Source organism: Guillardia theta (genome assembly GCF_000315625.1).
Source record: "Guillardia theta CCMP2712 unplaced genomic scaffold GUITHscaffold_27, whole genome shotgun sequence".
In the NCBI taxonomy this organism is placed as follows: domain Eukaryota; class Cryptophyceae; order Pyrenomonadales; family Geminigeraceae; genus Guillardia; species Guillardia theta.
Window position 1 is genome coordinate 637691 of NW_005434647.1, and position 20690 is coordinate 658380.

The 20690-nt window shown below is 53.8% G+C and overlaps 7 protein-coding genes across 7 annotated transcripts in view; 4 read left to right on the top strand and 3 right to left on the bottom strand.

Annotated features, from left to right (window-relative positions):
• Positions 1-1495: 1495 nt before the first annotated feature.
• GUITHDRAFT_107116 (hypothetical protein) lies at positions 1496-4311 on the top strand (the record flags this gene model as incomplete). Its single annotated transcript, XM_005834129.1, has 10 exons — positions 1496-1546; positions 1597-2651; positions 2697-2832; positions 2913-3038; positions 3214-3282; positions 3329-3396; positions 3530-3588; positions 3853-3950; positions 4139-4185; positions 4245-4311. 10 exons carry the CDS (start codon positions 1496-1498, stop codon positions 4309-4311), a joined length of 1776 nt encoding a protein of 591 aa, XP_005834186.1.
• Positions 4312-6356: 2045 nt separating this feature from the next.
• On the top strand, positions 6357-9946 carry GUITHDRAFT_159585 (hypothetical protein). The gene is made up of 3 exons (XM_005834130.1): positions 6357-9060; positions 9142-9764; positions 9810-9946. The coding sequence occupies exons 1-3, from the start codon at positions 6469-6471 to the stop codon at positions 9823-9825; spliced, it is 3231 nt and encodes a 1076-aa protein (XP_005834187.1). The 5' UTR covers positions 6357-6468; the 3' UTR covers positions 9826-9946.
• GUITHDRAFT_107118 (hypothetical protein) lies at positions 9930-11284 on the bottom strand (the record flags this gene model as incomplete). Its single annotated transcript, XM_005834131.1, has 3 exons — positions 9930-9968; positions 10016-10051; positions 10325-11284. 3 exons carry the CDS (start codon positions 11282-11284, stop codon positions 9930-9932), a joined length of 1035 nt encoding a protein of 344 aa, XP_005834188.1.
• Positions 11285-12297: 1013 nt separating this feature from the next.
• GUITHDRAFT_152189 (hypothetical protein) lies at positions 12298-12804 on the top strand. Its single transcript, XM_005834132.1, has one exon. The coding sequence runs from the start codon at positions 12317-12319 to the stop codon at positions 12476-12478; it is 162 nt and encodes a 53-aa protein (XP_005834189.1). The 5' UTR covers positions 12298-12316; the 3' UTR covers positions 12479-12804.
• Positions 12805-13115: 311 nt separating this feature from the next.
• GUITHDRAFT_69977 (hypothetical protein) lies at positions 13116-14000 on the bottom strand (the record flags this gene model as incomplete). The annotated part of the gene is made up of 5 exons (XM_005834133.1): positions 13116-13209; positions 13268-13383; positions 13432-13583; positions 13648-13841; positions 13891-14000. The coding sequence occupies 5 exons, from the start codon at positions 13998-14000 to the stop codon at positions 13116-13118; spliced, it is 666 nt and encodes a 221-aa protein (XP_005834190.1).
• Positions 14001-15719: 1719 nt separating this feature from the next.
• Positions 15720-17196, top strand: GUITHDRAFT_162805 (hypothetical protein; the record flags this gene model as incomplete). Its single annotated transcript, XM_005834134.1, has 10 exons — positions 15720-15776; positions 15866-15999; positions 16051-16146; positions 16201-16278; positions 16403-16444; positions 16493-16564; positions 16628-16840; positions 17001-17048; positions 17105-17113; positions 17177-17196. Coding segments are annotated over exons 1-10 (729 nt in total), but the record flags the coding sequence as incomplete, so codon positions are not given.
• A 3296-nt stretch (positions 17197-20492) lies between these two features.
• Positions 20493-20690, bottom strand: part of GUITHDRAFT_61609 (hypothetical protein) — a gene marked incomplete at both ends in the record, with an annotated part of 546 nt that continues 348 nt past the window's right edge. Inside the window, one exon of the mRNA XM_005834135.1 lies at positions 20493-20654. Within this exon, the coding sequence (XP_005834192.1) occupies positions 20493-20654 (162 nt within the window). The remainder of the gene's footprint in view (positions 20655-20690) is intronic.

Here is a 20690-nt window from a genome sequence, read left to right on the forward strand (position 1 = left end):
TCCGTCCTCCTCCCCTCCTCCTCCTCCCCTCCCTCCTCCACTCCTCCTCCCCTCCCCTCCTCTCCCCTCCTCTCCTCTCCCCTCCTCTCCTCTCCTCTCCTCTCCTCTCATCCTCCCCTCTCCCCTTCTGTCCTCTCGCCCCCCTTCTCCTGTCCTCTCTTCTCGACTTGACTTGACTTCTGGGTAGGTTCCTCTCAGCAGCACAGCAAGCAAGCAGTTCTCCCCCCTCGCCTCCCCGCTTCCGTCTCGAGGAAGTCGAACTTCCCCGTCCTCATCCTGGACCGCAGGCCGCAGGCTCTCAGAGCTGCGCAGGAGGGAGTGAGATGTCTGGACGCTCGCGTCTCTGTCAACCCCTCCTCCGTCTTCGCTCACACGTCTGCTGAAAGGATGGGGATGGCGTGGAAGGTGCAGCAGGGGGCAGGGGGGCAGCGAGTGCGCATGTCGATGGAGGAGCTGCTGGCAGAAGGGAAGGAGAACTACCGGCAACGGCTGCGAGGCGACGGGCATGTGACGTGATAGGAGAGTCGGAACAGGAAGCAGACAGAAGGTTGCGCCAGTGAATCATAACCTGGAAGAAGAGGAGAAGGAGTTAGTGGAGAAGGAGGCGATGGAAGAGGTGGTGGTGGTGGCAATGCAGCACTGAGCAGCTGCGGCTCAGCCTGCGGTGATCGGACTGCTTATTATCAGTGTTGCCATGATGTTGTAAGTTGAAATGTTAAACTGTAATCCGTTAATGAAATGACAAGTTCACTGATTTACATCAACAAGACCTCAAAGACAACTACGGGCTATCTTTCCCTCAGTTTTTGCCGCAGTTCGGAGGCTGCCGGTTCGGAGCGGCTGGTCACCGGGCCCGGGCAGGACCGGGCCGGCCCTGGGAGTCCGATCTCCGAGTCACTGAGTGACGGTCAAAACTAGTCCTCAATTGCGAGGCTGTTGGATCTCCGCTGGCCCGCCTCGCTCACGCAATGGCGCGAATGCACGTGAAGGGGACGAACGGAAGGAGGAGGGAGGGAGGGAGGCGAGGAGATGGGGAAGAGCGGGACGCAGGATGAAGTTCAGATGATAGAAGCGGATGGAGATGAGATAGATGAAGTATGGCGAGCCATACGTGCCGGATAATTCTAGGATGATAAGTTTGTTGAGGTTGGGGAGGACAAGAGTAGGGATGGAGAGGAGAGACACGCGAATGGCTCATGGGTAAGGGAGGAGGAGAAATCCCAGTGTAAAGAGATAGAAGAACAACATGAAAGTAGTTGATGCTCACGAGGAACACATTGCGACGAAGACTTGCTGGTAGATGATAGCAGTAATACCGGACTTGAAAGTGCGTTCGATGGAAGCAGAGGTGGATACAAGATGTCTAGTGTCCTTCCTTCCTTGCACTTCAGTGTACTGATTCTGAATGACCTCGTCTGTGTTTGCTGCAGGATGGATGCTACAAGTGCTATGAATGATCTCTGAGCAAGGGGTTCACAAGAGTTGATTACATACAATGACTCTCGGCATCCTGTTGACCAAGGCCACGTGTGGAGACTCTTCTGAGGTCTGCACTGTGTTCCATGCTATCTGAACCCCTCACCTCTTGTCCTGCAGTTGCAGCAGTACATCGTGGGTGCCTTACACAAGAAGGCTCAAGGGAACAGCACTGCATATGGGGAGATGATTGAAGTCATCGACGCGGAGAGGGATGATGCCGAGCTCGCAGTCCTCTTGACCTGTCTGATCCGATGCACATCCTGCCTGCAGAGGAAGCATCACTCCTCCCTGATCCACTCCATCTTCGCGCATTCTTGGCGCACCAACAGGGCTCTCACCCCCCACCTGGAGGCCTTGGCAGTGAACTCAGTGTCGGCCAACGCGGACCTGCTGTCTCTGATCTTGTTCGAGCTTGTCAAGCAGCTCACCTTGTTCAACCTGAACCCCACGGGCAACGACGCAAGCAGCGCCATCGATAGCGCGGGCAAGGAAGCCGAACATCCTTCGAGCGATGCTGCTGACGTCCAGAAGGCCAAAGACGTGCACACGGTAGTTCGTAGGGTGCTCGAGACTTTTCCCACGGGGATTATGTGCTACCTTGACCTGCTGGTCAACTCGTTTCCTCACCATCGGAAGGATCTCAGCGAGCTTGTCTGCTTCCTCGGAAACATGCTCCACGTGACCGAGTACCTGCCGCAGCTCCAGGACGGGATCCTCAACCACGTGGTCGATCGGCTGATTCGGCTGGACGTCGAGATTGACCCTGAAGCAATCTCCGTTGGGCATGACGCGAACAGCACAGAAGGACTGTTCGACATCGACATCGACGACTCCAGCACCTCTGAGAGGAGCGAGAATATGAAGGCGGTGGAGAAGCTGGACGCAATGATGACTCTGATGTTTCGTTTCTTCCACAAGAACCTGGGCAAGCGGGCAGGACATGACCGGGATCAGGTCTTCAGCGTCCTGTTGCGCATCTTTGACTCCCGCGTCCTCACTACCTTCCGCTCCAAGTACGTCCAGTTCCTCTGCTTCTACTCCTGCCACTTCCGCGAGCGTTATTCCCGGGAGTTCCTCCAGTACCTCATGACCAAGGTAGTCGAGAGGAGCAACCCGGACAACGAGCGGCATGCTGCTGGCTCGTACCTTGGAAGCTTTCTGGCTCGAGCGAGGTGACAGATTCTGCGGTTGCCTCCTCCTCCCCTGACAATTCGCAGGTTCGTCAAGCTGCCTATGGTGCAGAAATCTCTCTCGCTTCTCACCAAGTGGATCCTCGAGTATATCGACGAGGTCTCCCCTACTGTACATGAGCCGGACCCGTACCAGCACAGCTTGTTCTACGGTCTTGTGCAGGTTGATCCCATGATCCCACGAGCTGTTATCCCCCCCCCCCCCCTTCCCGCGTCTCCTCCTGCTCACAAGTTGCTCCCTAGGCTCTCCTCTACGTCCTCTGCTTCCGCGTGCCGCAGCTTGTGGCGGATGAGCGGAACTACGATACTTTCTTGCGATTCGAACTGCAACTGGACGTGATAACAAGGTGTTCCTTGAATCCCCTGAAGGTAAACTCTCCTTCCTCCTCCCCTCCCTCTCTCCTCCCTCTCTCCTCCCTCTCTCCTCCATACCTTTTCCTCCTCTCCGCCCTCTACTTTCCTCCTTTTCCTCACCGTATCTTTCCCCTCTCTTTCCCTTTGCTCTCTCCCTTCTGTCCTCACTCAGCTCACCCTACCTCAACAGGTCATCAACCAGAACGTGTCGAAGCAGTTTGTGCGGATCTGTGTAAAATACAAACTCTTGCAAGCTGAGGTGTGCCCTGCCCTTGTCCTCTTCGATGAAACTCAAGGTGTTTTAGATGCTGCGCAACCTCCTGGCATACAACCAGAGCATCGTGGTGAATGGGGTCTTGGAGTTTGAGCAAGAGTGAGCTAGCTGCTCCTGCCCCTGCTCTCCCTGCTCTCCCTGCTCTCCCTGCTCTCCCTGCTCTCCCTGCTCTCCCTCTTCTTTCGAAGTTCTTTTGTCTCCTCCTTCCAAACTCTCCTTACGTCAAGAGCAGGCACTCATTTTTCCCCTTCGACAACTACAACCTCCCTCTGTCTCGGACCTTCATCGATGGTCCAGGCAACCTATACCAGGTCAGCGAGACGGAGAAATGAGGAGGAGGAGACGAGAAAGGAAACAGAGAAGGAGGAGGAAAGGTGTTGCAGGAGCGTAAGCAGGAGCGGGAGCGGGAGCAGGAGCAGGAGCAGGAGCAGCATGGAAGCTTAGCTCTTACTCGGAGGCCGCAGGTGTGGGAGGCCGGCAATGATGTCTTCAGCGACGAGGAGCATGAGCTCGGCAAGATTGTCTCCTCCATGAGCTGGAGCTGAGCTGCCGCAGGTGCCAACGAGGCGTCCTCGAGCCAGCTGGGGTCGTCGGTGGAGGATGCAGAGGGAGTGGCGATGTCGCTCAATTCGCAGCTCTCCTTGAGCGATCAGGTAGGGCATGCTGCCTGCTATTGCCTCTCCTCCTCCTCCCGTTCGCTGGGCCTCCCCCTCCTCCCCCCCCTCCTCCTCCTCCCGCTCCTCCTCTTGGATCTCATTCTCTATGAATCTAAATATTCTTCCTCCTCCCCTTGATTCTCCTCCTCTTCCTCCTCCTCTCTCCTCTTATTTTTCTACCGCAGGGTCCTCACAATAGCTTCTCACCCTCTTGGAAGCCGATGAGCTTCAGGTATACGATATCTCCCTGTCGTGACCTACTCCGTCCTGACTTCCTCAACCTCCCTACAGCCCTCCTCACGAGGAGAAGATGAACGGCATGCGGATGCTTGCCGAGTCTCAGATGCGGGCCAGATAGCACGAGGGGGGTAGCGGACTCGAAGGACGGTTGGACCGTCGGAAGTGAAGGGACTGACTAGTGCTGAGTGGGCCGTCGGGAGGGAAGGGATACTGTGATGTTGTTCTTGTAAGAGTGTCGAACTTTATTGTTTCTCCCATAACATAATCTAATTCGTGACCGTAGCAATGAAACCGTAGTTTCAGTTCAAGCCGACACGGCGCAAGTTCAACTTGAACGCCGGGTTCCGAAGCCTCCGGGTCACCGGCCGGCGGCGGCTGACTGAGCGGCCAGTCACTGCTGCCACGGTGCGGAGGCACCCCCGGGCCGTGCGGCGGCGTCACTGAGTCACCCTCTCCGAGATGAACGCGGCAGTGACCGTCCGAGGCTCACTGCCAGTGCCCCGGGGCTCAGGGCCGGGCGGCGCGCTCAGGCTCAGGCCCGGATCATGCCGCGGCAGCCTGAGCCACTGAGGCGAGCAAGTTGAGTCACGGCCCGGCGGGGGTGCCACACACTGGCAGGCCGCTGACTCTGAAAGTCTTGCCGCGGGGATGCGGCCCGCAGCCGCGGCGCACTCCGAACGGTACGGTCCGCCGATAACTTAGTAACTCAGTGATTTCCGAGCCCCCCGACGTCCGGACCATCAGGCCGGCGGCCGGCTCGGGCCCGCCTGCCACGGTTGAGAGAGTCCGCCGCGGCGCCGCGCGGCCGCCGGGCCGGCGCCCGGCTCAGGGGCCTACCGTACCGTCGCCTTGCCCGGCCGCGGCGGCGCACTGTGACGGTGCCGCGCCCGGCCAGCGCTGTAAACAATGGAGAGGAATTCAAAATTGAAAATTTATTCTAATATTTGAAATATATAGATAGTTTGGTCTAATTTTTTGAGAGAATGAATCTTCTCAGCATTCCACCAAGGTAACAGCTTTTTCGATTGAGGGACTAATGTAAGAGGCAGAGGGTGTGACCCATGGCATTTCTTCTTCACTTCCCATTGATATTTGACTTCGTTGGAAATAATATATTGTTATTTGAAAATTTCTTCGAAAATTTGGATTTTTTCCATATATTGGCCTCCCTGCAAAGGTAAACAACTACCCACCCATTCTACAGAACGCACAAGGCTACCCCACCTACTCCAGAATGATGTTGAAGGCTTTGAAGTACCGGTGCTGCTCGGCCCCCTTTTATACCACCCCTGCTTCTAATCGCATCCCATGGCGTCAAAAAGTACGATTGAGGTACCTACCCCAGTATTCACCACATTATTTCTCAGTAATACACGGGTGGTTGGGAACTTTCTCCTACCCCACCAATGATAATTTCACCACCCCTTGTTTGCGTAGGTAGAGGGGTGATGACCACCCCCTCTATCCTCACCCAAACGACCCCCCCTGCTTCCTGCGGCCCGAGCGCGGCCACTGGCAAGCAATGTGCAGAAAGCAACATGATTTTCGCCATGATCGTCTTTGAAATGTTGTCTCTATCTGATCCATCCTCCTAACACTCGATCCCTCTCATAGGATGTGACCCTCTCGTCCTCTCCATGGTTCGCAACTCACTTCGTTGACTCGTGCATGTGCCATACTCGTGTCGCTACCAGCCCATTGTTCCTTGCTTCTGCTCCTCTGCGGCCATCCACCGCGTCAAGTCCCATGGACACTCTCCTTCATACGATTCTAGATCCGCATACTTGCTGCTTGCTCTCCTTCTGTCTCGCTGTCCTGTAAGACTCGGATTGATCTTGTGCTGTAAAATTGCGTCCCTGAATCTGCATGCTGAGTGCGTTGAGTGACTTTCAGAGCTCTTGCTCTCTCTCTGTGTCAATGTTTCGATGCTCTCTTCGGATACTCTCTTCGGATACTCTCTTCGGATACTCTCTTCGGATACTCTCTCTGTCTTGTGACGATATTGTTTCCAGGAAGTGACAACGCCGTAGACATGTTGGGCGCGGGGAAGTTGCCCTTGAGTGTGTCCCTCCAACTTTTCTGTCTCCTCCTCCTCCAAACAGTCGTCGAATGTTGGAAGTCTGAACCTCTTGTGCGGAGCAGCGCGCACTTGGTTCAGGGGCATAGCGCTCTCAAGTCAAACCTCTTCGTTGAACCTGTCGGATCACCCCGGCTAGCGTACCAGCAGCTGCCAAACTTGGCGCTGCGAAAGGCGGAGAATGGGAGGGCGATTGCGATGAAGCCCCGGCAGACTTTCAGGCTGCCTGTGAATCATGCGAGAAGTCGAATGATGCCGTTGCGAATGAGAACGGAAGCCGACAAGGCAGCGATGTCCCCAGAGATTGACATGCCTTCTCTGGTTTTAGCCCTGGAGAATGGAAATGTTCGCAGCAAAGAAGACCTGGACATGCTGATGGCGCGAACACCCCTTCCTGATCATCCCAAGATGGTCACAGGGGTGTTGGACAACGGTCTTCTCTACACCATCTTGCCCAATGGATCTCCTTCAGGACGGTTCGAGTGCCACTTGCAGATCAAGGCTGGTTCTGCTGATGAGACGGTGGAGCAGCAGGGGATGGCTCACATGTGCGAGCACGTGTCTTACATGGGGAGTCGCAAGCGTGAGAGGCTGTTTGGCACAAGCTCGCAGACGAATGCTCAGACAGACTTTCATCAAACGGTCTATTGGGCTGCCTGCCCAACCTACCGGCCCACCACAGGAAAGCCGATGCTTCCACAGGCTCTGGATGCGTTACTTGATGTGATCGAGGCGAGATTTGATAACAATCGGGTAGAGAAAGAGAGATCTGCCATTCTGTCCGAAGCAGCCATGGTGAACACGATTGATTATCGTGTAGAGGTTCAACTTCTGTCAGCCTTGCATGCTGAGAACAGGTTGAGCAAGAGGTTTCCAATCGGTCTCATCAACCAGATCCAATCCTGGACTACTGACCAAATTCAAGCGTTCCACACAGCTCACTATCGCCCGAATAATGCTCACCTGTTTGTCATCGGAGACATCAACCCGTTCGAGGCGGAGGACTACATCAAGTCCATGTTCAGCCACCTTCAGGCCAGAGACCCTCCCAAGTATCTCCCCTCGGAAGGAGTGGATGAGATCAGTCTCAAGACCAAGAACCCTTACTTCCCTCCCATCAATCATCAGTGGTGCGGAGAGAAGCGCTTCGGACAAGATGGACTCCCTCCTGTTCACATTTATCAGCACGAGCTCGTTCAGGCTGCCTCCATCCACATCTTCGCCAAGTTCCCTGTGACGGAGATGAAGACGCTGGCAGACTATCGCGAGTCCTTCATCAAACGTCTTGTAGTTGTTGCCATGCAGGTTCGGCTCAACGTCTACGCTCGCGGTGACCCCATTGCCATGGCCGAGTTCAGCTACCTGGACTCGCCCAGAGAAGGATGTGCTGTCTGTGCTCTGGACATGACGGCGAATCCTCTAGCTTACCAGAAGGCCATCGCCATTGCCGTTAGGGAGATCAAGCGCATGGCCGAGCATGGTCTCTCTGAGTCAGAGTTCCAGCGATGCATCTCAGCTCTTCTCTCCGACAGTTCCCAGCTGGCAGCACAGGGAGATCGGTTGTCAAACCCCGACCAGCTGCAGTTCTTGATGGAAAGTGTGTCCTGCGGGCACACGTTCATGGATCCCGAGCAGCTGCTGTTTGCTACTGAGCTAGTGGCCAAGACGCTGAGCATCGAGGAGGTCAACGAAGTGGCAAAAGACATCTGCTCGCACCTTGCCAATTTTGGAAGCCCTGGGGCCCCGATCCCATCATCGATAGTTCTCTGTGCCCCCAAGGACATCAGTGTGAGCGAGAACGAGATCCTGGACTCTTTCTTGGAGGCAGCGAAGCAGGACGTGGAAGCCTCTGATGATGTTCTAGTCCCGAAGACTCTCATCACCAGCGAGTACATCTCGAAGAGAGTCGCCGACTTCCCTCCCTCCTTCGACAGGATGAAGGATGAGAACGTTGACAAGAGCTTCGAGGTTGGAGTGATCACCCGCCAGCTCAGCAACGGCATCTTCCTCAACTATCACCCCAACGATGCTGAGTCACAGCGAGCGTACCTCCGCCTGACGATCCCTGCTGGCCGCATCGATGAGCTGGGGATGAAGCTGGGGTCTATGCACGTGGGAGTCAGGACGCTGCAGGAGGGAGGAGCGATGCTTGGCCTGAAGAGGGAGCAGGTCGAATTGTTCTGTGTGGACCACCTGATCATGGCCGAGTTCTCTTGCTCCGAGGAGCTCATATGGATGGACTTTATCTTCCCGACCTCGAAGGTGACGGAGGGCGAGGACGAGATCACGGGCCTGGAAGGAGTGATGCAGATCCTGCATGCTCTGGTCTCAAAGCAGCTCTTGTGGGAGGAAGATGCGTTCGAGCGAGCGAAACAATCGTTTGTGCAGACGTTTGCGCAAGTGAGCAAGAACCTCGAAGCGGCATCGGCGGAGTATCTTCTCGGCAGCATGTGCAAGCAAGACGGCAGATTCACTTGCGTCCCTCCCGAAGACATCGAAAAGCTGACTCTAGAAGACGTGAAGCAAGCTGTCAATCAGTTCCTAACCACTGACAACGTAGAGATCTCTATCTCCGGTGACTTCGACCCCAAGGTCATGGACATGCTCGCCCTTCAGTACCTCGGTACCGTCCCTCCGAGCAAGCAGCCGGCTCGACAGTCTCCCAGCATCCCCCTGGCCTCCACCCCAGCTAAGGACCTCTTCTTCGAGATCTCCGACTCCGACCCTCGTGCTGTCGCCTACGTCGCTGGAACGGCTCCGAATCGCTGGGGTGTGATGGCGGATGGCGAGGTGGCGCTCGCCGACGCCCCGGCACGGGCCAAGGAGCAGACGTCGGGCAGCCTGAGGAGCATGCTGATGCGTCCGCTCAAGGAAAAGTTGGGATACGGGACCAAGACTGAGATGCCCGACGGCCGTGACTACCGGTCCCACCCCCTGTACCAGTGCGTGACGCTGCAGATCCTTCAGGAGGTGCTCAACCGCCGTCTCTTCACCGTCGTGCGAGAGCGAGAGCGACTGACCTACGACGCCAACTTCCATCTTACGGGCTTCGAGCGCGTCAAGGGAGGATGGTACCTGGTGACTGTGACCGCGAAGCCGGAGCTGGCAGAGAAGGCGCTGGAGGCGTGCAAGAGGACGCTGCACTCGGTCAAGTCGTGGGACCCGATCACGATCGACAACATCCGATCTGCTGCCTACGAGCTGGTGTCGAAGCATCAGGGAGGGCTGCAGACCAACCGCTACTGGGTGGACCTCATGGCTGGCATCCAGCTGGACGCGATCCCCAACAAGGACATCAGCTACATCTCCGACTTCGTGCCAATGGTGCAGTCGATCCAAGTGTGGGACGTGCAGAGCATGATGGAGCACCTGTCGACCGACCGGGATGGCATGTGGACGTGCATCGGAACTAGCGGGCACACCCAGGGAGGGGCTGACTCTGAAGAGAGCGACATCCATGGACACTCCATGCCGGGGATAGGAGCAGGACGAAGGTGAGGCAAACAGGCTGAGGAGGGAGATGCTGACCGGATCTGCAGGACGCCTATCCTGTAACTTTGCGGGAACCTTGCTCTCTCTCTCTCTCTCTCCTCGGGGATACTCTGCTTTTATTGATTCACGACTTCCAAAATTTTCTGTTCTCCTTTTTGAGCTGACAGCTAAAGATAAACCTTGACAACTTGTGACGATGGAATCCGCTGCAGCAACATCGAACCTGAGCTCCCCCTACTGACCAACACCACACCTCTTGACCTGGTTGACACTCCCAGCAGCAGTCCAGCTGCGATCTGTGAGATCAGCAAAGAAAGCCACGTGCAACCTGGTCACTGTGGAGCGTGGAGCTCTGCAATGACATCGATGGCCCTTCACTTGCTAGCAAAGGTTGACATGGACGAGGGAGTGGGAGCGGGTAGTATTGTGTAGCGGAGGTTAGCAGCGACTGTCCTCTCCCCTCAGCAGCTTCCTGCGTCCCGGTGCCTGCCATGATGTAGGTGGAGGCCGTCGAGTGTTGGGAACTCCTCTGCTCCCCTTGAATCCTGCTCCAAGTCTTCACCCCCTCTCCCGCTGCTGGACACTTGCCTCGTCGAGCAAGGCTCATCGTCCATGCCGCATGCAGCGACTTGAGCCACTCGAAGATGGTGGGGGTGTCGGAGCTCCCGAAGACGAACCTCCTCCGCTCAGTCTCGATGTTGATGGTGAGAACCTGCTGTTCCCGGGACATCGAAATGTCCTTCACCTCCATGAGAGCGATCCTGCACTTGATGATGTTCCGCAAGTTCGACTTGCCACGGTTGTACAGGATCTCATTCTGGTCTACCGCACACCAGCGCCTCTTGAAAGCTCCCGACGAGCATTTCTTGAGCAGCCAGCCCTCTCGCAGCTTCGCCGGCTCCCCCTGATTCTGAGCACCACGTGAGGGCTGGTTTGTCTTGACGCCCTCGCTGCCTTGGAAGGGAGAGACGAAGGTGCTGGGGTTACAGCTGATGATAACCGTCCTGTCCGTCGAGATGTTTCCTGCCCCCACCCCCGCACACCCTTGCGGGTTCTCCCTTTCGTAGGATGGCAGAGCCATGTGAAGCTCCTCTTCCTTTGCGCACGCGGAGAGCTGAGTGCTGTAGATGCTCTCTGCTGCCATGCTCCAGCTGTCGCAATGCTGCTGGTGCATCAGGACAGGCTTCACAACCTCCATGCTGCACATAGCAGGGTTCACTTCATGGAGGGTGAGCGCGGCAAGAGGCCTCCTTTGACTGCTGCGGTCTTGCTGCAGGATGACGTTGTTCTGGTACCAATTCTCTTTGTCAATGTTCAACTCGCTGCTGGCATGCGGGAAAGTCGTGTATATGTGCGGCGATACGTTCCTTCTCGTATGGCTGGCCCGTTGCCGGCCGCTGGAACTGTAAAGAGGCGACTGGACGAACATGTCTTGGTTGTTGCTGACATCAGTTGCAGCACTCGTCTTGAGCCCGTCGTCTCCTGCTGTTTCATCTTGTTTCACCGCAGCATAGCACTGCATGCACAAGGAATCAATGTCATGGCATGTTCACACCATTCGCAAGTTGGCCATTCACGTGACTAGCAGAGGATGTGTCTAGGACTAGTGAGTGGCATCGGTTGCCCTTTCTTTTTCAGCTACTCTAAGTGTAGCTCATCATTCATTGACTTCCTCCTCTCCTCATCTCACGACCTCAACCTCGCAGCATGAGATCCTCTTAGCAGACAACCGCGATGCTCAGAGGCTACGCTATGCTACTATTGCCTGAGCTTCAATGATTTATGCAAGTTTCAAGCTTATTAGTGGGTTACTTACCATGGGACAGAGTCGCATGCTCCTTCCTCCAGTACTGATCGCCATCAGCAGCCTGTCCTCTTCTTCGCACAGCCAGCATGCTTCTCCGCCCCCCTGGTCCCCCGCCCCATCTCCCGCGCTTGGCATGGCAAGGCTCGCTTGCCCGAGCGGCCCGTCCCGCCGAGTCCGAATGTTATCCTAGTCGCGCAATACATTCTAAATAATTTGTTTATTTGTGTGAGCGCGACAATAGTCAAACCCTGTGAATCACAGGTCCGCCCAGCTAGAGTGGTCAATCGGGAATGTGTTGTAGGACAGCAAAATTTTCCTAGCGAATTTATTTACTTTTGTTTTCATGCCCACTTTTTCAGGATCACTCAGTTGGATCGAGCCCGCCTCAATGCGAAAAATGTACTCTTATAATATTATAATTTTTACTCTTTTACTCACTACCCAGCAACTTTACTTCTCAGTACCCCCTCCATCAATATCAATTTAACCCCTAGTGGATAGCAGTCAAAAAAAAAATCTGAAGGGACATTCTCGGAAGCCTTGGGGGTGGTTAGAGGAGGGGGGGTAGTCAATATATATATAAAAAAAACTCTAAGAGCGAAGTGGACAACAGTAGCAGGTAGGGTCCTTGGATACACCGGTACTATTAAGACACTCAGAGGGGTCATGAGAGTCTTGGACAGGGGGGGTCCTGATGAGTTCAATAGCGAAGTGGGGTTGTGCGAAACAGCGAAGAGGCAAGCAGAAATGCTCACTATCCTTCACGGCGCGGTCTTCTCCAAGCTCCTTCAGGGCCTTAACGGCTTCGATGGCGACACCTGGGTCTGGTCTGGTCACGATGGTGACTGGATCTACCAGGGAGGTCCTGACACCTCGGCCGAGCGCCATGAAGTTTACTTCAACCAGTAAGTTCATGAAGCCCATCCTGTCGTTGCCTCTGCTGTGCGTACTTGATGGATACCGGGGTTGAAAAAATGATAATTGTCTATTTGCTATTGTCTTGATATGTTTCATTAGCCGTAGATAGCTGAAAGTCAAATGAGAATCTTTGAAGGATGTCAGAGCGTGCCTGCGAGCAAGTTCTATGTACTCAAAACGTTGGGCTGTTGTCCCAGCCTGAATGCAAGCAATCGGGTGTTGGACCATGACCTTTTGGGATCCATATTGTTCAGTTTGGTCTCTGTGTCGTGGAACATGAGCACTTTACCTTGATTTGTTGTTACGAATGACTTTCGCGGCTACCAAGCAGAATCCGTGCTGATGTGTGTGTAGGTGGGACGACCTTGATTGCGATCCTGTTTCTTGGCACATCACTGACTGGAAGGGTGATCGCCATCTCAACGGAGCTGACGTGACCGACAAGATTTTCACCACTGAGCCATGGCAGTTGGCTGTGAACGGCATCTACTAAGCGAATAGCACGTGGGCGTCTGAATTCCATCACACCGCCCTTGTAAAGTGGAGTTCATTTTTTGTGCTTGCACAGTCTTCTGTTGTGGTTTATACAGCAAGATTTTGTACTCAAAAGTCTCTTTGTTCAAGATACCTAGCGGTTTAGAGTTCGAGTACTAACGTAATTCCATGTAAGCCTGGATAATCCACCGACAGCAGGAGCGCCGCAACCGTATACCCAAGCAATCCTGCCAAACGTACGACGTTATGACCCACAATGCTGTTTCAAACATGAGCATATCTGACCAGAGGGGAATGCCTAACATGTCTGGAGCAGAATATGCGTAGAGGGTCTGTCCAGTCCAGGCTGGCCAAACTTGGAGGAGAAATACCTCTACCAATGGCCCGCAGAGTCCAGTCACCTAGCAAAAGTCTGACATGTCTGACATCAGATGCGCTGACACGCTCACTATGGACATGATTGCTCCAGTCCTCGTCCTGTCGAAAATCCACCAGCAAGCAACAGCCGAGATGGCAAGGCTCAGATGGAGGGAAACGTCCTCTACTCCCTGCTGAAACAGCAGCCCGCTACAGTAATATTGGAAGCAGAAGAATGACACGCCTGCAATTCATGTGGAAGAATGTCACGTCACTCTGTGGTATTCGTTTTTGGTTACGGTACTTACATGCCAGAGATTTCGGCGGTGTTGGAACTGAAAGCTCTTCTTCCTTGAAAATCATGTCCAATATTGGGTAAGATATCCCAAGGATGACAGATGCGAGCGCAAACATGGCAGGAACCCAGTAATCAGTCTCGAAAAGAAAATGGCCGGCGAGTGATATTTGTTTGGGATTCGTGTACTTGAGCACCCCGAACGCGCTGCATACCACACATTCACTTGAAGGATCATCGGAGAGCAAGGTCAGACCTGTGGTACCCGTCCAGTTGAGGCCCAAGCATCGCGCCGTATGTCGCCATGGCTAGGAGGTGATCACGCCACACGCTCACTGTCTGGAAATCTTTGCTCTTGAGTTGCATCGAGACAGATCTCCCTTTAACATGCCTCCGCTGTTCATGCATATTTGGGAATGCACGCAGAGGAAGCGACCTGCCACTGCTAGGTAGCATGAAAGCTGCTGTTGTTGAAACCCCATGTACTAGGAGCAAAGCAGCGATCGCAAGGCATATCTGCATGTGTCGTGGAAGGCCTGCAGTCATTCTGGTTTATTGTCTGGTTTCACTTCACTCTTTCTGAGCGTCTCGGCTACTACTGAGGCATGATCGCTCTTGCTAGCTCTTGGCCTCCTCGACTCCTCCAGGCTCCCTGCCTCCCTTACATAGGCCGTGCCGCAGCGAATCCCTTTACGACTTTCAGTGATGCGCCACGGTCGGAACCATTCCGCAGGACGGGCCCGGGACCCTATCGCCGGGCTACCATTGCGGTTACGGCCAAAAGTTAATAACGGTCAGCGTGATGTAGCGAGACGGTCAGAACTATTAACACGAAAACGCAACGATTCGTTCCCATCCCTGTCAGCTAGTGCACCAAACGCTGCGATTTTCATATCTTCAGATTGAGGGGCCTTAGAGCCCGGCCCACCTCAGAACTCGCAGTTATCCCAACAAATAGTACCAAAATATTTAGTCAAGATTTGGTTCAGCTCAATTCACGCTCCGTGTGAGGGGTAGGGTACTCGTGGACCTGAGGTGTAGCGGTCGTAAAGGTGTTTAGTAGGGGTGGCAGGAAGAGAAAGGTGGGGGTCCTTGGTGGACCCTCCCGACCTTTTAAGTGTGACCGGGTAGGGGGGGTAGACTTCTAAAAGTGTATTTTAAAGGAGGCATCTATTGGCGAAAGTATATCTTTTCGCAAGGTCGTCTGAGGGACCTCCTAGTACCCACCCCCCATAGTCGACTACCCATGTGGTGTGACTATCCTGTTGACATCCTCCTACCCTGGCAATTTGTCACCCCTGCATTTTTGATGAGGCTACCAGCTCTAGATGATGTATTTACTATATATGAGTATAATTGAAATTGGCATACCATTCATATTGGCTTCTTCTTCATCACCCATCCTTAACAAATCAGAAAGAAGGGGTAATAAATGGTACCACACCCTATTCATCGGTAGCTACCCGATTACCTCCACCCCCCTCGGCAACCTCTAAGACTAAAAATCCTCCACCATGCCGCTGCCGACCAACCTTTTTCGCATCTTGTTGCTGCTTGTTGGCGTCCCTGTTCTCCTCCCACCCCCTTTCTTCCTCATCTTGGATGTATAGTTCATGTTCGAGCCCTTCATCTGCTGCCTTTGCTCCCTATCATGGTCTATATCTGCACGAGAACCAAGAGGTCGAAAATTGTTTTATTTTAGTCCTGCGCAACGTACTTTCTGTATCTCAATGCGAACAGCGTCAGCGCGCAGACAACCAGTAGAAGAGTCTTCCCACTGTTTGATGGTTGTGTATTCTCACACCCAAGTCATCTTTCTTGTATGTTCCCCCTCTCATTGGCTGTACCTGAACGTTTTTGCATGTTTGCTGTTTCTGCTTACCAAAGTACTCCAGCAACGATTTCCCATTCTTTTTCGTTTTGCATTGATTCTTTTCTTCTTTCACCTTCTCCCCCCCTCATGCAGTATCGTCCCTTCAAGCAAGCGTAGAGCATACCTTTTCCTTCACGCGATTAGATTCAATTTTTTTTTTTCCACATTCTCAGCCAGTTTTAATCACTCGGCAAGTTCTGATCAATCTTATGAAGAAAGCAGAAACTTTCTGCGAGGCTACTTGACCGAAATGTTGGCCACCTTTCCAGGTCCCTTTCCTCCTCCTCCTCCTCCTCCTTCTCGCCCTTCTCGCCCTTCTAGCCCTTCTGTCTTCCGTTGTAGTCACGCGACGTTACAGGCTCGGCCAATATCGACGGCAAGGCCACGAGTCATCAGGATCTTTTGAGACTGATGCAAGCAAACAATGGTGCGACGATGCAGGGCAACGCGATGCTACAGAGCGGAGGACAGCAGCTGAACATGCTGGGCCAGGTCCGACTGCCTACGGGAGGGTGAATGCATTTAGTACTGATGCATGTGCAGAATTCTCAGCCGCTACCGAGTTTCGTGAAGGACTTTGACTTCTGGAGCGAGACGGAGCACATGAAGTTCTTGGCGGCGATGAAGTCTGGGTTCAAGGTGACAGCTAAATTTCTTCCTTCTCCTACACTTGTTGACGTTCCGTTGGTTCAGCTTGAGCTTGCAACCGTTGCTCTGCTCATTGGCACTCGAACATCTAGTCAAGTCGATAGCCATTACAAGCTCTACATGGTAAAGTCTTGAGAGTTCCATGCTTGCTGTCTTCTTGGTTGTCACTTGTAATCTCATTCCCCACGTGTAATGCTCGTTGTCACTTGCTGTCTTCTTGCTCACGTGCGGATGCTCTGCGTTTCAGATCGCTCGGCAGAAGTGTCTGCTCGGGAGCGTGGAGGGCAAGGTACTCCTTTGATGCCTTATGATGTTGGTCGGGATGAGAGGAGATAAGCAGGAGAAGGAGCTGTCTCTTGCTGAGATGTACAATGCGGTCGGGATCTATAACCTCTGGATTCAACACCAGGTGCGTTGAACTCAACATGTCTCGATCTTGTGATGTCTGGTTGTGATGTCTGGTTGTGGATAGATGCAAAGGCAGACCATCGACCTTACAAGTAGTAGCAACATGAACAGCAACAACATGAACAATATGAGCAGCAGCATGGGCAGCAGCAACAGCATGGGCGGCGGCAGCAACAGCAGCAGCAGCAACAACAGATCAAACTTGTTGTACAATAGCATCGCAGGGGGAAATGTAAATCTTTCCGGTTTGCAGACAATTGGAAGCGTCTCGAACATGGTAATGATTGAAATGTTTCCTTTTGTTCTGTGTCATTGTCTTGTCTTGACTTGATCGAGGTCCTATTGTATGACAGCCGAGTTTTCCTGTCTTGACTTGTCTCTTGTCTTTTGTTCTGTCTTTTCGTCTTGTGCTCGTCCATCTGACGGTGTTGTTGAAGCAACAGATCGGAGGAGGGAGCAACTCCATCAACCTCCTTGTCAACGAGGTGACTTCTGTCTCTCTTGTCATGTACACGAGCAGGACTGACTCTGTTATGAGCAGCAGCTTGAGGTACAACTTGCTGCTTGCGCAGTTTGCCTCCCCCTCCCGTCTTGTAACGGCCAACATCACCAGCATCTAAAGAAGCTCTCCTCACTGCAAGGAAACTTCCAGCAAACGGACCTGCTGCAGCAAGTCAACAACGTGAGTGGCGCGTGCCGTGTCTTCTCCGTTGACATCCTGCCAGATGTACAACAAAAAGCGAAAGTTTGAGCAAGAGCAGTTGGATCAGAAACAACAAATGTTCGCATCGCCTCTGACAGGTTCCTTTCCATGCTCCCTCTCCCTCCCTCTCTCCCTCTCCCTCTCCCTCTCCCTCTCCCTCTCCCTCTCCCTCTCCCTCTCCCTCTCCCTCTCCCTCTCCTTCCCCCTCCCCCTCTCCTTCCCCCTTTGCCCCACTTCCCTTTACCTGCTCTCCTCTCACCATGTCTTCGTTTCCGCACCCTCAGCAGACGCTTTCTCGAGCCCCAAGAAGCAGATGCTGGGACTGCGGGAGGAGCACACGGTGGTACAATCCCTGCAGCGGAGCCCGAATCAGTTGGCAAGAGGAGGAGAGGTGAAGGAAGACTTTCTATGCACATGTTACTTGTGACTGATGTTGGTTGCAGGCTTGCAACCTTGCTCCTGCTGCTCGACCTTGTGGAAATGTGAGAGAGGTCGACGCGGGTTGCGCATGTCTGATGCCCGGTGGTGCGTCAGGTGCAGTATGATCAGCAGAACCAGCGCAGCCAAGAGCTGTTGAACCAGATCAAACTGATGTTGCATGCTAATCAAGTATGTCATTGTGTTAAGATCTCTGTCTCCTTCTACTCCATTGTTGAGATCTCCTTCCTTCTTCTACTCCCTTGTGCTGTAAACTGTTTTCTCCTCTGATCTTTCTTCACTCCCCCCCTTCCCCCCCTTGCTTCTTTTTCTGTTGTCCTCTCTTTCCTTTGCCCTGCTGTACTCTCTTTTCGATTTGTTTCTCATCAAGCAAGCAGGTCTCTTCCTCCTCGTTTCCTGCTCTTGCCGGAGACCTCCTCCTCTTCACGTATTTCTTACCTCTTGACCTGTCGTGTCCACACCTTACAAGAGCTGTCAGCCAAAACGCAGGAGCAACCGGACACGGTTATGTCAAAGATCAACATTTCAGCAACCATCCGTCGTCGTCTTCATCTGCATCGTCGTCGTCGTCTTTCTCTTCCTTCTCCTCCTCCTCAACATCTTCGGAAGTCCCTCAGCATCTGGACCCATCGGACCCCAATGACTTGAAACAGCGCCAATACAAAGAAGAGGAGTTCTCTTCCTTGGAAGAGAGCCTGGCAGTTCTAGTCGAGGTACCTTGCGCTTTCCATCTCCTCTTCCTCCCCCTGGCTCCTCCCCCTGGCTCCTCCTCCTCCTCCTCCTCCTCCTCCTCCTCTCTTCTGGCCTCGTGATGTTTTGGGGTTGCAGGTGGCGGAACTGAAGCAGCACGCGGAGGCCATGATCACCGCTCTGCAAGGAGACGACGACAAGAAGAAGAAGAAGAAGAAGAAGAAGAAGAGCAAGTCGAAAGCTGACAAGTGAGTGCAAGGAGCAGAGTAGATTGTCTTTTTTGCTCTGATTATGATTATGATTATGATTGTGATTGTATTTTTTCTCTGTTCTGTTCCTTTTCCTTGTGTCTGACTTGATGTGATAGCGATGGTTCACAAGACGCTCATCGCTCGAAGACTGGAAACGACTCCTCTGGCAGCTCCTCCCCACGCAGGTGAGTCCCCTCCCTCCTGCTCCTCCTGCTCCTCCTCCTGCTCCTCCTGCTCCTCCTGCTGCACTTGCTCCTGCTCCTGCTCCACCAGTTCCTCCCCTTTCTTTCTCTTCAGTTTTCTCCTCCTCTCTCTCCCTCCTCCCCTTGACGTCTTCTTGTCCTACAGCGCTCTCTTCGACGTCTTCCTCAACAAGAATGAGGCTGGAACGAAGGTCGTAGACCAGGATGAGAACAAGGTGACAATCGTCTCCTGCTCCTCCCTCTCCTGCTCCTTTCCTGCTCCTCCTGCTCCTCCCTCTCCTCCTCTTCCTCCTCCTCCTGCTTCTACTACCACTCTTCTGCTGCATGCTCCATCTCTGATTTTGGTTTTTGCAGGATGCGTCACAGACACCAAGGAAAAGTTGGATCAAAGTGAGGAGGAGGAAAAGGAGGAGGAGGAGGAGGTGGAGGATGGGGGGGGGGGATGAGCAGGAGCAGGAGCGGGGTTACTTTGACTTCTTACGTGCAGCTTGGGAAATTCATCGAGGTGAAATGGCGCGGCGAATGGTGGCAGGTAAATTAGCTTCCTGCTGCTGCTGCTGCTGCTGCTCCTGCTCCTGCTCCTGCTCCTGCTCCTGCTGCTGCTCCTAACACGCTGACGCAGGCAAAGATCAAGAGGATCAAGAACGAGAAGCGGCGAGACAGGAGCGACCAGGTGCGAGCAGGAGACGCGCGTCTGCTGGCTCACGACAAGCATCAGGTCCTCGTGTCTTATGTGGGAGGAAGCGACGACGAGGACGAATGGCTTTCCTTCTCGAGGTATCAGATGCTGCTCTCCTCCTCCTCCTCCTCCTCTTTCTGATGGTGGTGGTGGTCGTGGTGGTGCTCCTGCTCCTGCTCCTGCTCCTGCTCCTGCTCCTGCTCCTGCTCTGTCTGCTGCTGCTGCTTCCTTCATCTCACAACCTCGCAGCAAGAGGCTCCGACCTCCCACAGAAGCGTTCGAGGACACAAGCGAAGGGCGTTAGAGGCGTGTTAAGATTTGAAAAGAAGGCGTGTCATTCCACCATCTCCGTTTGTCTTGTTTGTTGTTTGCATAGGTATCGCATCTTATCCAGTAAATAGTTCGTGTGCAAAGAGTTTCATACTTGTTGACAACAACTTTGACACTTGTTCGTCGTTACGTCATACTTGTTGACAACAACTTTGACACTTGTTCGTCGTTACGTCATACTTGTTGACAACAACTTTGATACTTGTTCGCATGTCGTTTCGTCACTCAGCACCAAGTTGGCTCCTCTACACTCCTGTTCCTCCTACTTCCTCCTCCTCCCTACTATAAGTGATCCTTGCCATAGAGCGCCTCCAACCGGCTCCTCATGGCATCGTAATCGATCCCGTCCTCCTGGTCCCGCTCCTTCTGCTTCTGCTTCGCCCCTGCGCATCCCGTCATCCCCCTCCGCTCCCTCCTACTCCCTCACCTTCTCCTCCTCCCTTGCCGTTCTCACTGAGCTGCATCCTGGAGCACAGGTTAGTTGGAAGAAAGGTGGAGAACGAGGAGGGAGGAACGAAGGCAGGGGAGCGGAGGAGGGAGGGAGGGAGGGAGGGGGAAGCGATCGGAGGAACGAGAGAAGGAGCAAGGAGGAGGAGTGGCTTTGCTTACAGCAGTTCCCTAGGGTCCTTGACAGCTTCGGGCGGGAAGAAGAGAGTCCCGGCCCGGATGAAGGTGGTCAGGTACCCGGACTCATCCGCAAACCCCTTGATCTCCCTCGGGTCCAGAGGCTCGATGTGCGGGCTAGGAAAGTCCTGCGCTTCCAGGAGCCCCGCGTACCTGATAGCGTCCTCCTCCTCCTGCCAGGAGGCTGTTTCAGGGGAGGGGGGGGGGGG